Source organism: Mixophyes fleayi, chromosome 8 (assembly GCF_038048845.1).
Source record: "Mixophyes fleayi isolate aMixFle1 chromosome 8, aMixFle1.hap1, whole genome shotgun sequence".
Taxonomy (NCBI): Eukaryota; Metazoa; Chordata; class Amphibia; order Anura; family Limnodynastidae; genus Mixophyes; species Mixophyes fleayi.
This window is the reverse complement of record NC_134409.1, coordinates 74,835,552-74,854,261: the sequence shown is the minus strand read 5'-3', so window position 1 is coordinate 74,854,261 and position 18,710 is coordinate 74,835,552. Positions and strand designations below refer to the sequence as shown.

Below are 18,710 nucleotides of genomic sequence, written 5' to 3'. Positions count from 1 at the left end.
TGTTCCACAGTTACATGATCAACATTTATATGGTCGACACCATAACATAGACAGGGTTGGAAAGTCGACAATATTGACATTGACAGTATTATTAAGTCGAAAATTCGAATGTAGGCCATAATAAGTCGATAATAATATCCTTTACTCTAACCATATTATATTGTCTACATATGTATTTTATGACCTAATGATACTGTCGACCATATGAATTGTAGACCTAACGTTGAATTTCTACCAACTGTCGACTGCATATATGTGCATTCTACTCTCGATTTGTAATAAAACCAATGCTGTGAAGGAGCTCCTATATCGCCGCTGATGTCGCGGTGGTCGGAACTTGAGCCACGCATAATGGCCACTAGCATTCCACTGCTGTTTACATACGCTGATTAAGATATGAACTGGTTGAAATCCAGAGCATTTCAAACAAAGAAATTGTCTCTCAAATGTGGCATTTGGCAGAGAGCATTGCAAACAAAGAAAACATGTGCTCACAGGACAGGAAGTCGCAGCTAAGAAACACAGAGCAGTTAGTCATCATTGCAGGCAGTGTCCAGTTGTGGGAGGTGTGGTAAAGCTAACAACCCCCACCTGAAGCAATGCATTCTGGGTAAAGGTTTATAAGCCACTGAAGCAGGCAAAACAATCTCTTTTGAACACACACATCTTACACACACCTGGATGCATTGGACATCACTGCAACATTCCACTGTAAGTTTATCCTGCAATAACTTCTTTATATTACCTAACTTTATGTTCATCTATTTCTATTAATTTTCCTCTGAAACTCTACTTACCTTATCTGTTGAACTTATTTACTTTAATGTGTTTTGCCTGCAACTTATAATATACTTTGCTTGCATATATATGTAAAGTTTATATCTATTTCTATTAACTATTTAACTCTAATCCTGCTATCTAACTATATCCCTGCAACTTTTACAAAAGCTGGCTTTTTATCACCTCCTCAGGCAGGCTATTGTTTCCCAAAAAAAGTATTCAGGCGCTAGAATTATGCAATACAATAACCTGGAATAACTGCAGCTGGAAGTGGGAATGGTGAACTCAATCTAATATGATGAAAACTCAAAAAGGAGCGGCGCAAAATATATACCAGGATAAAAATAAAAAATGTGTATATACAAGAATGTATAGAAAAAAAACAAATCCGCATATATAAACCAACCAATTTATTTACTAAATTCAGAAATACATTTTCTCAATAATAAAACTCATAAATCAAAGAAACAAAAAATCATATATGAATCATATATTGGCAGCCCAATATGATATAGATTAAATATAGGCTTTGTTAGAGATCCATAAAATAACCCAAAAAATGGATATAGCCAATTAATAAATATCACATAATAGAGATCCAGACCATAAAAATAACGTCAATGCAGATGGTAGACTTGGGGAATACATTCCCAATATAAACCACATAAGTATTTGTGGACTTGAGAAACAGCAACACTGCACTTGTTACGTCTAAACACACACTACACAAAAAAGCAATACTGACCATATACTCATATACATTTCTGTCTTACAGCCTAAACACTAGTGTGTATGTATATGTGTATATATATATATATATATATATATACACACACACACACGAAACCCTGAACTTAAATATACAATTGTGGGTTGATAAAGTGTAAGGTTAATAATAACAGAATAGAATATTATATACCCACTTCTGAAATAACATTATGCCTGTTGAATCTATAATGTATTATCTGTATTGTATGTATGCATTTATGTATTGTATGTTTGATTATCTTTGTAAAGTAAAAGACTTGTACCTTTAAGCCTGTTTTGTATGTTTAGATAGCTGGAATGAATAGATGTTTATATCGATAATTCAGTAAAGTGAAGTAAATGATATTGGTATTTATTTAGCAATTAACACATAATGGTGGGCTATCTGACGTGGAGGTCAATAGATGTGTAATGCTTAGGCGGTATATAGCCTTGTCAAACACATGAATCGCATAATTCGCTCTTATGGATTTCTAGTTAGGATGCGGTAGCATAACAACTGGAATACCTTGTTTTATGGTTGACATAGTATAAGGCGAAGGCTAAAAGGGTTGCGTAATATAATGGCTCTAAAGTACATCTGAGATGTCACGGGTGCGTATTATTTGACCTGACTAAAATAGCAAAAAAGACGCAAATTGCGTTATATCACAATTATTGTGATTACTTATTAATAAGATCAAAGGCATTGTATCATTATTATGGCATAACAAAGGATCCTATAACAAATGTTCTGGAAAAAAGTATGATTTATATGAGTACTGCACAGTAAAAATTTCTGATGAGATGAGCCCAAAACTTCCACCGTAAGGCTTATCTTATGGATGAAAAAATGTCTAATTTGTGAAGGAGTTAAAGAGGATGACCAATTTTTGGCAACAGATTCTTTTTTATTAGTTATCTTTTAGATTAGGAGAGAAATAGTGGTAACTTTACTTATACACATAGTTGTAACAGCTACTAAACTCTTTCGAATCACTCAAAGGTGTATCTGCACAAATATTTTGAATACACCTACTTGCAATGTGTTTTTTGTTTTCTTTTTTTTCTGCCACATTTAAGAGTATTCCTAATATGCTTTGTATACCCTATATGACAACCTTTTGGTTCTGTATTGTCCGGTTTTATTTGTCATCTTAGAAATACAGTGGTTGGACAATGAATTAGGAATTTTTTAGTTTCATGTAAAATTTTGCCGTATGCATGGCGCCATCATTTCCCGGAATCCACTCTCTTATCTGGGGGATAATACAACTGTTAACAAGCTGAATGTACTTCTTCTTTCTCATCATGCCTTTAACAATGTACAATCTCCTTGAGGTACAAACCTTAAAAATACAGAAAAGCTTAAGCTTCAAAATTCCTAATTCATTGCCCAACCACTGTATACATTGAGAAACATGTACAGTGTGTTAAATAATCATTATCCGAATTAAATGATTTGTAAACTTTGCTAAACTAGGAGTTACCCTATTCCAGTACGCAAAAAGACAAAGCTTATTGCTTTGCTTTTCTATTTTGTTTAACAAGAAGCTCTTCATTTTATAGGAAACAAGCTATGAAGAAATTGTGCCGCAAAGTCTCAATTCTGAGGAGACCAAGAACCATGTAGTATCTTTTTTAAACAAGGTATTTTGTTTTTTTAATTTTCTTTTTTATTAAGCCTGTGATTGCCTTATGAAGACACTACTCTAACTGTACTCTATATCCACTTAATAAATGTGTAAAAACACTAAACATATTTATCAGCACCTTAATGACTGATACAATTTTAAATTTGTGTGCTGAGTTAGCTCCTGACTGGCCACAATGATTCATCAATTCAGTTCCTGCCTCTCAATTCAGTGCATTCTAATTTAACAGGGCCAAATATTCATCTTTCAGTGGTAGGTGAATGCTGGGTAATCTCGTCACACCATCATTATGTGACAAGGAATTTTCTGTGTGGTGGGTCCCCAAAAGCCAGGCCCAGATGAGATCTCCCTTATCACTAAAACTATTAGATCCAGTGCTACTTGGATCTATTTGTAGCTTATATATAAGCTGCTTTTAGGTCAAAATAGTGTAACTGTAATAACTATTGGGGTTCCCTAAAGTGTAAAACGAGTAAAATTAAACTTGTTAGAAAAAAAATAATCCAAACATTTTTTTGTTTTCTAGAATTTTTACCATATCTGCTTTTACATAATTAAAACAACCACTGAAAATTCCCCCAAAACATATTATATTTAATGTGGTATTTATAAAGCCCCCTTTAGGATTTTGACGCTTTAAAATATTCAATATGTTTGTACCTTGTCCCCCTCCCCCACTTCTTCTGTAACATCCTGCAGGAAACTCATTTTTATTAAGAGCTCCCACAAGACTGAGTTACATGACTTATTAAGCTAATAGTACCTACTGCTTTACTTACATAATGCATTTGCCGCCTAAATCAAGTTGCGTATAATGTGTGATTGCACCTGATTTCAGACACCGGTCTGATTCAGGGGAAATCCTGAATCCACAATATATAGTCATAATTATATGTGTTCAAGGCCCTCAACACCCATGTTAGGATGGACCGGTTCAAAATGGAATTGTTGACATCTGGTAACGTCATGCAATGGGTCAAGTCATGATATCCATTGATGTCAAGGATGGTTACTTGCATGTTCCAATCTGGGAGGATTACCAATGCCTTATCAGATATGCAGTTTGGTACCATCATTTCTCTTCCCTATCATCTAGCGACAGCTCCATGGGTGTTCATGAAAGTTATGGCTGTCACAGGCGCTCTACTGAGATCCAGTGGTTTGATGACTATCCCTTACCTGGACGATCTCATGATCAAGGCAGAAACTCTTACTTTCTTTAGGCCCATTATCGAGTCATAGTACAAACACTGGAGTCCCTCTGTTGGGTTATCAACTGAGAAATCCAATCTGGTCCTTACCCAGAGAATTGTTTCTCTAGGTCTGTTATTTGGCACTCGCTAGCAGAGCGTGTTTCTTTCTGGGTACAAGATAGCCTTGCTAGGGGATTGAAAGTTTCAGACCAAACGTATCTCGAAATGAAACAAGTTACATCATGTATCCAGGTAACACATCTGTTTCTCTCCAAGAATGTTTTGGTCGCTCTACTGGTGGCTGAGGAGCTGTGACCTCAGTAGTGGCCATATGGAATTAGACGGTTGTGATGACAGATGACAACTTTTGGGGCTGCTGGACTATCCCTTCATTGCTGGTTTCAGGGTCTGTGCTCCTCGTTGGATTCCAAACTCCTGCTCTGGGTCCTAGAAATAAGAGCTGTACTAATTGCTGCTGTTCAGGGAAATCTTCTGTTGCAGGAAAACCCATAAGGATTCAGTCTGACTGTGACACTGTGGTGGAAGCATCAACCATCAGGGAGGCATGAAGAACTCACTGGCAATAAAGGAATGTAGCTGTATCATGTGCTGGGCAGAACAAAATGTTCCAACTATAGATTGGCCATGTTCCATACCAGAGGTGGAAAACTGAGAGATCAATTACCACAGCAGGAGGGTTCTGCATCCCTAGGGAGTGGTCTTCCAACATGGATATCTTTCAACGGATTGTGGAGAGATGGGGTCAGCCAGATATAGACATGATGGTATCCCATTTTAACCACAAGGTGGAGCGGTTCTGCTCCAGGATAAAGCACCCTCATGCTTTTCGTGTCAACACTATGATGGTCCCATGGAATTGGATGCTGACCGCGTCCCTGTCTGGCTAAGATGGGTGTGATACATGGACATTCTCAAGATGCCTGTGGGTTTGTTGTTCTCTCGTATTTCGTTAAGACAGAATCTGTTAACTTATGGACTGTATTACCATCAGGGTTTAGCAAGTCCGGCTTTAAGGATGTTGCAGTGGAAAACATGATCCTTAAGGATACTCTGGTAGAGTGATATGGACTGTGATACTTCTTTGCTGAAACATGCTTTCTAACTCTGGGCATAGAGTCTGGAGGACTTATGTTTCGTGATATGAGAATAGAAAAGTTTCCTGCTACTTATTTCCAGTTAGCCGCTTGCTTCTGTTTTGCCGGATGCTTTTATCAACTTTTTAAAATGGAGTTCCTAGAAGGTTCAGCTTTCTGCACGCTGACTTCTTCCAGAAGAGGATGCCACTCTTATCTGAGTTGCAGACTTTGGCATGGCGGTTTCTTTGGCCCGGAGGGTATCAGTTTGTGGTGGCTCTTTCTTACGAGTCTCATCTGATTTTTAATGACGATATGGCTATTCTCTGGACAACCTGTTCCTAACAGCCACAGTCTTTGGTACATACCTTTTGCAACATTTTACAAGTTTAATGTTTTTGGGTCAATGGATGCCAGTTTTGGTCAGAATGTGCTGCACATGGCTTACCCACCAAAAAGGACATCCTTGGGACATCACCATGGTCCAGTGTTCACCAAGTGGATGAAAATGAAAACAGGATTTTTATACTAACATTTTACAAATACCCATTTATGCTCTTGTTTCCCTGTTAAAAGTTTACCAAGTTTAAAGGTTTTTTTTTTCTTTTTTAAAAGTTTTATTTTTGCAAGGTCACATGAGCAATAGTTAACAACTGTCAGTGTGAATACACAGATTATAATTAACAAAATTAACAAATAAAGTCTACAACCAGCGTAGAAAATAGGATTCAACATGTCAACCATATATTTATAAATGTAAAGAAACAATGACTAAGAGTTTTCAGTACAGAGGGAAGAGAAGAAGAAGAAAGAGGAAAGAAAGAAAAGTTATAGAGGGAGAGGGGAGAAGTGGCTAGATCCAATATGAGGGGTGAAAAATGTTATGGAGGGGAAAGAAAAGGTGATAGTTATATGACGGATTAGCGAGCCTGGAAATAGGAAAGCCACGGGTCCAAAACCTTGGTGAAGGCTCTCAAAGAGTTGCAGATGATATTGGTCATATACTCCAGTTGCTGAGTCTGCCAAACTCTGTTAACTATAGTCTTCAAGGAGGGGGGAGATTGCTGCCGCCACTCTGCTGCAATTTGTGTCTGATTAGTTTATTCTGATGACAGGTTGCCAAGGGAACCCCCAAAGGAAAGATAAAGAATTTAGGTTCCAGGGGAATATCAACCTGAAGAATTGATTGGATCAATTGTTTGATCTTAGTCCAGAAACTTATCAGTTTTGGGCATGTCCACCAAATATGAAGGAATGTGCCTTCGTGTGAGCACCCTTGCCTGCATCAATGAGACGACTCAGGGAGGATTCTACGAAGTCGTGAAGGCACATAATACCATCGGTATAGCACCTTATAAATATTTTACTTAATTCTAACACAGATATACCTGGAGGCAGCATTCTCATGGATCTCAGACCATTCCTCATCTAATAACACCTTACCAAGGTCCAGTTCCCAGGCTAGTTCGTGAGGTTCCCAAAGACCCATGGTAGAGGGAGCAAGCTTGTAGTACAATGTGGAGATAAGACCTTTTGTTGTAGATTGACGTAAACAGAGGGATTCAAAGGTAGAAAGAGGGCGGGAGGAGAGGCGGTCTTTGACTGCATTTTGAAAATGGTGTAATTGCAAAAACTAGTAGAAGTGTTTTGAGGGGTAATGACAGTGAGCTTGGATGTCAGAAAATTGGGAAATTTCGTGGAAGATGTTAGGGTAAGGTCCCGGGGGAAATATGAGAAATTGAATCACTATCACCAGGAAGGGATGAAGCGAGAGGCCATATTTTTGAGAGCAGGAGTCCCAAATGGAAAGGGATTGTGAAATGACAGGATGGAGTAAAGAATGTTTAGGGCAAAGAGACCTTGGAAGCCAAAGGAGAGAAGAGAGTGAGAGCAGTCCCAAACTCTCAGCCTCGAGTTTAGACCATACTCTGGAATCTGTCGAACCACAACATAGAAGACATTGAGCGAGTTAGGCATAGAGGTAGTATCGACGGAAATCGGGAATCCCCAGGCCCCCACTCCGCAGGTATCTCTGATGAACTTTAAGTCGAACCCGGGCCGCCTACCCGACCAATTAAATTTTGACACGTGAAATTGGAGGAATTTAGAAACATAGGGTGGGATACGAATAGGTAGAGTCTATAAATAAAGCAATCTGGGAAGGATATTCATTTTGACGACATTAATGCGGCAAATCATAGAAATGTAAAAGTGTGACAAGGCAGTGAGATCTAGTTTAATTTGGTCAAGAAGACAGGGAAAGTTTGCTTGAAGAAGGTGCCAGTAATGTTTAGTAACAAAGACTCTCAGATACTTAATTTTTGGAGGACGCCATTGAAATGGAAAGGAACGCTCCAGAAGTATCTTATCAGAGTTAGAGAGTCCAATATCACCATCTTGTCCACGTTGATCTTGTAGTCCGAAAAGTGGCTGTATAGATCCAGCTCGGCCAAGAGCGGAGACACAGATGTGGTGGGATGAGTGATGGGCAACAAGACATTGTCATCATAGATCGTGATCTTATGAGTAGAGGAGCCCACAGGTATACCCGCAATCTCCCAGTTGTCTTGGATCCTAGCGGCCAGAGGCTCAATGATGAGAGGGAATATAAGTGGGGAGAGGGGTCATCCTTGGCGTGTGCCATTAGAAATAGGGAAGGGCATCGAGGTCAGACCATTAGCAGAATTTGTAGTCGAAGGGGATGGCAGAGTGCCAAGATACCTTTCAATAATCTGCCCGTAAACCCCATCGCTCTGAGCACCCCCTCCAGGATCGACCAGGAGATGGTATCGAACGCCTTTTCAGCGTCAAACGCCATGAGAAGGGAAGGAAGGTTATCGTTATGATTCAGATTAATAACCATTCTAGTATTATCGGAGGCTTGACGCCCGTAGCCGATGAAGACTTCCTGGACCTAATGGCCGCTAGAACTTTAGGCAGGGTGATGTCTGTGTTCAGTGAAGATTGTTGTGCTGTGGTGATTTGAGGAAGAGGAGTGGATGAGATATAGTCAGTCAAGATAGTTGCCGGGAGTCCCCATGAGGATGAGGTACAGTAAGATTGTAGAGAGAAGAATAAAACTCCCTGAATTAACTATCGTTGAAGGGTCATAAGTAATGTTGCCTGAGGGAGACCGTCGTATTTTATCAATATAATTCAAGGCTAATTTTTTGCGGCCTTTTCTAGCCAATACAGAGTCTGCTTTATCATAATAACGCTGTTGAATTTTCTGCATAGTGATGCCCGACCTATGGGAAAGGAGGGTGTTTAGTTGGCCCTTCAACAATGCTATCTGAGGAAGGAGGGTCGGGTGATGGTGGGTTTGGTGCTGGGTGAGGAGTGATGTTAGTCTAAGTTCTAACGAAGACACCTCCGACGCTTTTTTCTTGATGGTCGGGAGACTAATCAGTTGACCCCGGATAGTAACTTTATGGGCCTCCCAGATGATTCCTGGGGCCACGTCAGTGGTTGAGTTGTCCAGGAGGTAATTAGTAACGGAGGTCTTACTGTCGAGACAGGTGGATCTGTTAGGAAGGAGAGAGTCATCTAGACGCCATCTACTATGCTGTGGGACTTTTTAAGAAGATCTAGAAGAAAGTCATCATCATCATTTATTTATATAAACCCAAATGGTCATTCCAGGTGGGGGGGGTGATACCTGCTTTTGTCACATGATGGGCAAGTGAGTGCGAGATATGAAACATATCTATATGTGTGTATAGTTGATGGAGGGCAAAGAAGTGGGTATATCAGGATATATTGATTGAATATTCGGGAATTAGCCATGTGGTTGGGAGGTAAGAGGAGGTTCTGACCCTGATCCAGTGTTTTAACAAAGTCAGAGGAATTAGCAGCGGAGATTTGCAGCTGGAACAGAAAACACCGTCTGGATTGAATAATGTGCCGGTGGAGGATCCTAGAGACAGCTTGTAGGTCCCTTCGTTTTTGGATCGTAGAGGGTTCGAGGTCCTGAAACAATTGGATGTCCATGTCCCAGAAAGAAACAACAGATTGATCTCTGGTTGCAGTTAGGATGCGGTTCCTGGAGCAAAATTAATGTAAGTGGATGAAGATGTCCCATGGAGGTTGACCGCCGGTAGGTTTGGCTCTCAGGGCTCGGTGAGCCCGATCCATGAGTCCGTCCGCTTCGTTGAGATCCGGAGGAAGGTGAAGGAAGAGAGGGCCTTGAGGAAAGCTTGGAGATCCGCTGCGCCAACTTCAGCCACATTTATTATGTGGATATTGTTGCAGTGGAAGCAGTTTTCAGAGACCTCCTGTTATCCTTCAAAGCCTCAACTTCGTCATGAAGGCGGGAAACTTCCTTATCTAGCACAGACTGGAAGCGACAGATATCATCCATTTTCGAATCCAGGGCATCTGTCCTGTTACCCAGAGAATTAATTTCGGATTTGAAGTCATTGACCGTTCTTGTCAGTTCTTGGTGAAAGGCCACCTTTACTCCTTTAAGGAGGTTAGTCATTACCGCTTGGATCTGAGGGTCAATCTCCACTTCAGATGTTGCGATGAGCCCGAAGCCCCCTGGCGGTCAGATTGGGGAGAAGAGGCTTTGGATTTTGATCCGAAGAAACTTGCTGAGGTACTCGATGTCACTTTCTTTGGCTTATTAGACATGGTGAGGGCTAGAGGATGGATCCAGCAGTGGGGTGAGATAAGGAGAGCAGGAGAAGGTGAGAGGGGTTGGTGGGAGATCTCACACTGATCTCAGCTCGGATGAGAGGGGTCTACCCAGGAACAGGCAGCATAGTAAAATTCACATAGTCATCGGGGATGTTGCAGATGGCAGCTGAATCAGATCGCCCAGAGATCAGTTGACTGGCTTAGAATGACCACCACCAAGTGCTAGCGGTTAATGTGGTTGTCAAGCCACGCCTCCTGTCAAATTTAGATTTTGCAGACAAAGAAAGGGTGAATAATATCACACAAAGTCCCTGGCCTCCAGACCACTTGAAAGTTGTACTTAAAGAAGGTGTAGATATCGAAAAATAGCCACTGAGTGGCAGCAGAGTTTCATTTGTCAGAAAGAGCCTGTATTTCTTAATAAAGGTGATACAAATAGTCAAACAGTGCAATCACAGGAACAGGCACAAAATGGCAATGGTGCTGTAGAATAAAAGTCCTTCCACTATAAACATGGAACTGCAGGTGATATGGTATGTAACTGTGGGCGGCTGACATGCTATCCGTGTCAGGTAAATCACTTGCCCATCTGGTAACCTTAACTCTGGATTCAGATAGGGATAGGTAAAGCTGGCAGCAGCGGGTCCAGCAAGTGAGGACCGCGCAAATGTTCAAGGTGTAGAAGTCTGCACGGCAGCTGACACCAGATGTGGATGCTGGCACCGGCAAGAGGGTCAGTGTGGAAGATATCCCTCCAAGCAGACAATCCGTTTTCTGGGAGCCCCCTGAGTGTGACACACTTTGTTATGGTGTGGTATAGGATGGACCGCACCAAAAGTGCAGGAGTGATGGCGCACTGAAGACTTCCGGTTTCGGCAGTGTCCAGAGAGCCGCACAACAGAAACCTCAATCAAGTGACTGGAGATGCGCATGAGAGTCGGGGCAGTCCGGAGGCAGGTAGGGAGCCGGGAAAGTGTTATTGGAAGCCTCTGCAAACAGTAGGCCATCTCTTGTATCTGGGAGCACTCACTTGTAGTTGCAGTATGGATTGCACGGCAGTCAGGCGGTGAAGGGTGTCAGAGACACTGTCCGCAGACTCTCTGTGAGGTGGGTGACCGGGGGACACAGCAGATGTTAAAATCTTGTAGGAGCCACGCTGGCTCACCTAATCCAAAGGCATGCAAACCTCTAGTTCCTCCTTCAGCTAGGCCCAACGCAGCTCTGGTGGTTTAAGGCTGTTACATATCAAAATGGGGCTCGCCAATACATGGGGAAGGGAGTACTCCCAAGAAAATCAGCATACAAGACCTATTTGGTAAGCTAAAAGACACCTATGGCGGGCGAAATTTATACAGGTGTTGGAGAGCTTGTAAAACCTTGGTCCAGCCAGAAAAGTTAAAGGTTTTTTTTCATGGGTGATGTTTTTTTTTTCTTTTGGTTTTCTTTCTCTCTAGTTCCGTCCTGTGGGGCATGGATGGATAATGTAACCCTGCAGTATTCGGATATATAAGAGGGTCAAAGTATTTTAAGGGCCAAAGTCCTAAAGGATGCTGTATATCCTATTTTCCATTGCCCCCCCCCCCCATAGAAAAGAATTTAATGTAAGTATAGAAATCTAATTTTTATTGCTAAAAATTCAGTGTTGAGAAGTGTTATTATTTTTTCTGTGTATTCTAATTTGAATCATTTCTTTTTATGTATTGTTAGTAAGATTTCACAAATATTGTATGTATTGTCATATTTGGAGTTGTATATTAGATTTGAATTCTATAATTTACAGATGTCTAAGGGTTTGTTTTTTTGTTTTGTGTTTTAGTTTTTGGGATTTTTTAAGTTTACAGTCTACTTTTACAGCTGCTGCTAATATCTGGAGGTTTATTTTAAATGCCAATTTTGGTGTTAATGTTTTTCAACTATTAAATCCATGATGACTTGAGTATACTATAAGTATAAATAACTTACTGTAGTTAGTAGTATATCCAATTTGGATGGGATTTATTAATAATGAAAATAGGGAAAACCTCTGTCTGTAATGACTACTACTAAAAGTCTTCTATTGTTTATAAATTAAGAAAAAAATCTGTTTCTAACCCTAACCTCTAATAAGACTCTGGCTGAAAATATACACACTTGTTATCCCTATTATCCAAATAACTTGTATGTATGAACATCAATTTATATAGAGATGTATTCAAAGTTACAATATTTCCACACCAGTTCTACAGGAGCCTCATATCACTATGTGGTGTTGGGAAACCCTACTCTTTCAACTAATAAACTGACTGTAGTTTCTGCTCACTCCCCTCCAGGCATCATGACACTTTCCCTGTCACATGCAGCCCCGCCCTCACTAATATATTTGCACAATTAGACAGGTTACTGCCTCCTGCAGGTTCATCGCATTCATCCACGTATATCATCCACTCTGCTGCAGCAATCATTTTCAAAATGGTATGCATGGAAAGATGTTCTCTGACCCTATTAACAGGCACCTTAAAAATGAGAAAATAAATCTGGCAACCATGGCTGTTAATTTGTACGCTGTACTGAATATATTAATTATTGTTTAAGTATACATTTATTTATTGCTTTGCAGGCCATTCCTGTTACAGGTATAGATAATAGAAGACCGTTTCGACTTACGGAGGAACAGAAAGTTTTGGAGACATTTTTTGCTGAAGTTGCACAGAAACACAATGAAGAATTACTTTCTGTAGAGGTAAGTGTAGTTGTCTTGTAATAGTACTTTAATACTATAAAACCTCAGGTTGTTTTTTATTTTAAAAGTCTGAATATTGAAAATAGTTTTTAATTTGTTTTGGATTTTCTATCATGTGACTACTAGTCTGTGTATATGTAGAATATGTGGAGTACTGCTCACTGGTTATAACATTTCTTTGATTTGTGATTTATTGTAAATTATGTATTTAATGAATATTTGTTGCCATGGAAAGAGTTACCAAAAAAAATATACATTGTGAGGCATTTATAAAAGTTTTTTTCCTAATGAAGGAAGTTTTACTAGTCATGTAAGTTTTTGTACTCTGCAGCCATCTACAAAACGAGCTCGGCAAGCCACACACTGTGAGGAATATGAAATACATATCCAGACAGCAGAGAAATCTTTAATTTCAGTGCAGTCCTTATTACAGAAAAGCTCCATACCAGAGTGGCTGCCAGAAAAGCTTTATAGCATCCAAACCCTATTGACAAAACTACAAAAGAGTTGCCAGCAAGATGTAGTTTACAATAATCCATAGGTAAGTGTGTTCATGCGATTTACCAAGTTCCTGGGAATCGTTATTCATTTTGCTATTATCTTATTCATATATACAACATAGGGTATATGGAATTCTTATTTTAATTAATATTTTCAGAAATACAATATTTTATTTATTTTAATGGTTGTTGAATTTGTGTTTACTTATCAGTGCTTGTTAAGTTGGCCTTAAATCATTAAAATGAGGTATAATTTATTTTTACAACTGAAGTTGTCATTTGCGGAATTGTTTATGTATTGTGTTGCATCCATACATTTATTATACAGCTTATCTGTACCCATTATTCTTATCTGTATGTATTTATATAAATTTGTTGTAACTTACATAAATTTGTTGTTCTAAACGATGGACAGCACTGTTAAAGCATTGTGGAGTCTTATTAAAAAAATAAAGTTAGTAATAGCCACACCACTATCAAGCATGTAAATTATTTCAATAAACCAGTGTAGTCACCCTACCCCCTTCCCAGTTCCAGCTGTGTGATAGCATAGGCATAAACAACTTTATCTAAAAAGTTAAACGTTATTGGTTTAAAACTAAATACACTACAATAATGAAATAACATATATACACAATGGGGCAACTCTTTAAAATAACCACCAGTGCAAAAAAAAAATCACTGTGAAATACCACTAGATAGGTATAAATATTCCCTTGATGTATAAACTATCCACTATAAATATGTTTTACTGTGGCTTTCTAGTGCTTGAAGTTGCTAAAATTAAAACCTGTCTATTACATTTAATGCATCATTTATAAACAAAAATCATATATATGTCAGGAACCCCTCCAGCCAGTACAACACCACCCGGAGTCTGCTCTGACAGTCTGGTGTTCACTGGAACCCCTAGTGGTGGGGACAGACTTGGCTGCAGACTACAGAGGGTCGTGTGATGTGTACCAGCTTTGGGGAACCCAGGAGCAGAGGGTAATGGCAGACAGCAAATCCAAAGAACAGGCCGAGGTCAGGGATCACTTGCTAGGAAGAATCATCAGAAAACACGCCAGGGGTCGAGGTCACGAGCAAATCAGCAGAAACGGAGATATAACCAAAAGGTCAAGGGTACAGGCAAAAGACAAATCCAGAGGACAGACAGGGGTCATACACGGCAGACAGAGATCCAAAGGCTTAACACCAGGAGTACAGCAACAGGCAGCAACACAGAGAACTGGAAGCTATAACCGGCAGGAAGGCTAAGCCCTCCCTGCCTTAAATGCAGGAAACAACCAATGAGAGCCTAGCTCTATAATTGCACCCAGACTGTGCCACTGATATTAATTAGTTAATTAATTAGCCCACAGGCTATTCACATATCGCGCACGCGCCCGGCTGCCCCACAGTGCCTGGACGCAGCGCTGAACCACTCAGTGTCCGACCGTTGCGGTTCGTAACAATATACAGTAATTATTAAGGGACCTAAGCACTGTAAACAATAAAATTTTCATATTCAGCTTTTATATTTAATCCACTTTTAATTGAATATCAGGGCCGCAGCAATCACTTCATCAAGCTTATTGCTCGGTTATCCTATTATAATAGGGTTTATAATAGAAAAGCTTGGAATTACAGACTTTTATGTCATGGTCTTTTGTTCCTTCTGTTATTAGGACTATAAATAGTTCTAAACATTTTGAGTTTTCTTGTGTGTTAGAAAGAAACAGCATTAGTACAGTAACTATATATCTACTATTTCAAATATTGGGAGATGTAAATATAGGGATTGTAATGCGGAATATTTATAGAAAAGTATAAATAGATTACGGATTTCAGACAGTAAAAAGTAATCTCATTTGGTGAAGGGGCAAAAGAAAAGTCAAACAAAATCCTAATTCTAACAGTTCTAATAAAAATGTAAGTGTTTTAGAAAAACATTTTAAAGTCTTAATAAAAAGAGACTAGGGGCTAGATTTACTAAGCTGCTGGTTTGAAAAAGTGGGGATGTTGCCTATAGCAACCAATCAGATTCTAGCTTTCATTTATTTAGTGCATTCTACAAAATGACAACTAGAATCTGATTGGTTGCTATAGGTAACATCCCCACTTTTTCAAACCCGCAGCTTAGTAAATCTAGCCCTAGGACTGCAATGTTTTGTATTATGACATATTAGGTAAATGTGTGTGATTATTGCAGCTGAAATTTGAATTGAATATTAATTGTTACCTCAGCAGAGCTTGTGCTGTTTTGTTTTTTTTGTATGTGTACGGCACACTTCTGTATTTGAGTTGCATTATCCCATACATATATCCAGAATAGTATGGTTCCAATTCAAGTTGATTTGTTTAGCATCCTACAAAATATCTGAGATTTTTTTTGTAAATAAAGTAATGCATATTATATTGTTATTTTTACCTGATGGTGTTTTTTTCCCATTTACAGGCTGATTCTACATTGCAATGATTCATTATTCCATAATATTGTTTTCTGTTATATATTTGATAATCTAATGGTGAATATCTATGTACCAGAAGCCTAAACAAACATGTATAAGTGATTTGAATTGAAGTTGCATTAACTGTATTTATTAACTACATGAGTATATGAAAATATTGCAGTGTCGGAAAAATGTAAATGAACAAATGCAGGGATATTGTTATATATAATATACAAATTAACCTTGGTTGATAGTTTTGGGAAGTGTATAAAATAAGCTACAGATGTATTGGTATTTCTGTGTTTACAAGATTAAAGTAACTAAAAAAGACAAATGTACAGATTGTTGTCGCTTATTCTTCTTGCAACAAATAAGAGGAAAAATGTAGCCTGTCGATCTAAAATATGGTTGTGGGCCTAAACTCCTGTATACAGTCCACATTGTCAAAGTTCATTGGCACACTAGGTGCTGTAAAATCTGTTTACTGCTGCTCGAGCTCTCGTTGTCTTCTGACTTCAGATAACCAGTGTAGCGTCTGCAACAGAGACCCCGAACGTGACTTTAGGTTGAGAGGACTATCTGTTCTACCCTGACTGACATCCGGAGCTCCGCTCGACCCGCTCCAGGACCTATTGCTCTCTATTACTCAGGGAATTTTCCTCATTGTAGTGGACTAATCCGTCAGCTTATTAAATCAATATACAGCTACAACATTTCCACAAGCCAGCTTTGATTCCCTGCTGTTTTCTAGAATATCAAAGAGAACAAAGAAGAAAAAGAGGCACTCCAGTTTACTGAAAGTTAACTAATGTTAAAAAATCATTTTTATTTGAGATTTCATTAAAATTTATTTACAGAATTTCAGACACAGTGGTGAAATATTGACTTAAAAACATGTATGTATATGAACCTTATGTGTAGTGAATTAAAAACTGAGAACCTTTGAGTAATGAATCTGGCCAATGCTAGGAGCAGGATCATTTGTTATTAACCAAATCTTGTGGTAAAATACCACTTTACAATACACACAAGTATATTACACAGATATATTTCCTGTATGTTATATCCACCCACCAGATCTTAAAATAACATCATATACTTCACAAATTATGGGTGGTATTCAATTGTGAGCGAGATCATTTATAACGCTAATCAATTTTCCTGCTGTTTTTTTACATTTTCGAGCATGTTAACTTTACCTGCAATTCAATTATCTTTTTAACGCAGTGTTTTTTTCCGGAAACGGTCCTACTCACACTCCAGTAGAAGTTCTATTGAAAGTATAGGGTAGTTGAGAACCCGCCGCGTTAAAAGCTATTCAATTGTTATTTAACGCAGCGGGTTAAATAGGCCAATGTGCATTTTTATCTCGCACCTCCTTGGTCTGCTTTAAAATTTAAAAATTAGTTTAAAGTTCATTAAAAAAAGGCTAATAAACTGAAAAAAAGGTATATAAGTTTATTATAATTACATTCAAATAAAATAGGATTAATATTTAAAAAGCCTGTCAAAATAAATAATAAAGTTTACTTATTTCCCCTTTTCAAAATAACTTCAGTGGTGCAGTCCTTTATTTTAAATTAACTGACACACTTTTTTATTTTCAAAATCACTTGAGTGCACAGTGGTGCAGGACAGCTTTGTGGGGAAATAACTGTTGACTGAGTGATTTTTTTGGTGCACACAACCTTCTCCTGTATTTGATTGAAGTGTTTTCTGGTGGATTATCGAGGACACGTATCGTATTTTTGTTTGGTGTTGTCTGTCCTAAAAATTAGCTAAATTTACATATAAATTTATCACTTCAACTAAAGTAATATCCTTGCAAACTAGTGCTTCTCACAGGCCCATTCTTCCCCTGCACAAACAAGCCTCCCTACATTTTTTTAAAAAAAATAGTTAATAGTTTAGTTTAAAATTATCCCTTTTAATTAGTACTAGCAGAATACCCGGCGTTGCCCGGGATTTAAAGAATGTTTATTTACAAAAATCAATCTAAATATTAAACATACATGTAAATATCATGATAAAATTGGACCAGTAGAAGGTGAAAAGTGAAAATGTAAAACTGTATTTGAACTGTATATGATGGAACGAACCGATAAACAATTACTTCAAAACAGCTTGATAAACTATATTTCTCGTTTCTCGTTTTTTCATTTTATTTTCTTTCGTGGCATTTTATTATTTCAAGTTCATGCGTACCAGGAAAGAACAATAAAATATTAAGGAAGATAATATGCGCACAACTGCTAACACATTTGTAAAAGAAAAGAAAAATACATAGGAAGACAGAAGGACAGCAGTTTCCAGGCCTCAGCTAGAGCCACTGTTGCCATGGTGACGTGGCATCAACTTCCTGTATGCCATGAGGTTAGATAGTTATATGTGTAATGTGCAGTGATGAGCAGCAGGGGCCTCAGCTTTTGTTGGGGCTGCTGTTCTCATGGTGACGCTGTCACAGCCGCTTTCTCTTATTTTTCCGCCGTGGCCCGAATTACCCGAGATCCTCCGCAGTGTTGAAAACTGTGGATTTGTATAGAAAGATAGGACAGCAGTATATAGGCCTTACCTTGTTTTTGGGGCCACCGTTGCCTGGGATTTTAAGAATGAACCTGTAGAGATTTAAGTAATATGCCCCCACAATATTTGTTGTCAGATTAAAAGTCATATGTGTACCAGGTTTGGTGTATATTGTTCCAGACATTCCAGAGTTATGGTCGTTTTCGATGATTTTTAGGTGTTACCCCCCTCGCCACCCCCACCCTTAGGTGTGCTAGGGGTGTCTTGCCCCCACAATATTTGTTGTCAGACTGTAAGTCATATGTGTACTAGGTTTGGTGTAAATTGTTCCAGACATTCCAGAGTTATGGTCGTTTTCGATGATTTTTAGGTGTTGCCACCCCCACCCCGTAATGAATTTCAATTTAAAAAATTTTTAGTTGCCTC

General features: G+C 38.8%; 1 protein-coding gene across 3 annotated transcripts in view; it reads left to right on the top strand.

Annotated features, from left to right (window-relative positions):
* Positions 1–16,099, top strand: part of FIRRM (FIGNL1 interacting regulator of recombination and mitosis) — a 215,541-nt gene extending 199,442 nt beyond the window's left edge. For all 3 annotated transcript variants that reach the window (XM_075182744.1, XM_075182745.1, XM_075182743.1), the window contains 4 exons: positions 3,097–3,177; positions 12,704–12,826; positions 13,158–13,367; positions 15,767–16,099. In XM_075182744.1, coding sequence (XP_075038845.1) covers positions 3,097–3,177; positions 12,704–12,826; positions 13,158–13,367 — 414 coding nt within the window. In that variant the 3' untranslated portion in view covers positions 15,767–16,099. The remainder of the gene's footprint in view (positions 1–3,096; positions 3,178–12,703; positions 12,827–13,157; positions 13,368–15,766) is intronic.
* The last annotated feature ends 2,611 nt before the right edge of the window (positions 16,100–18,710 follow it).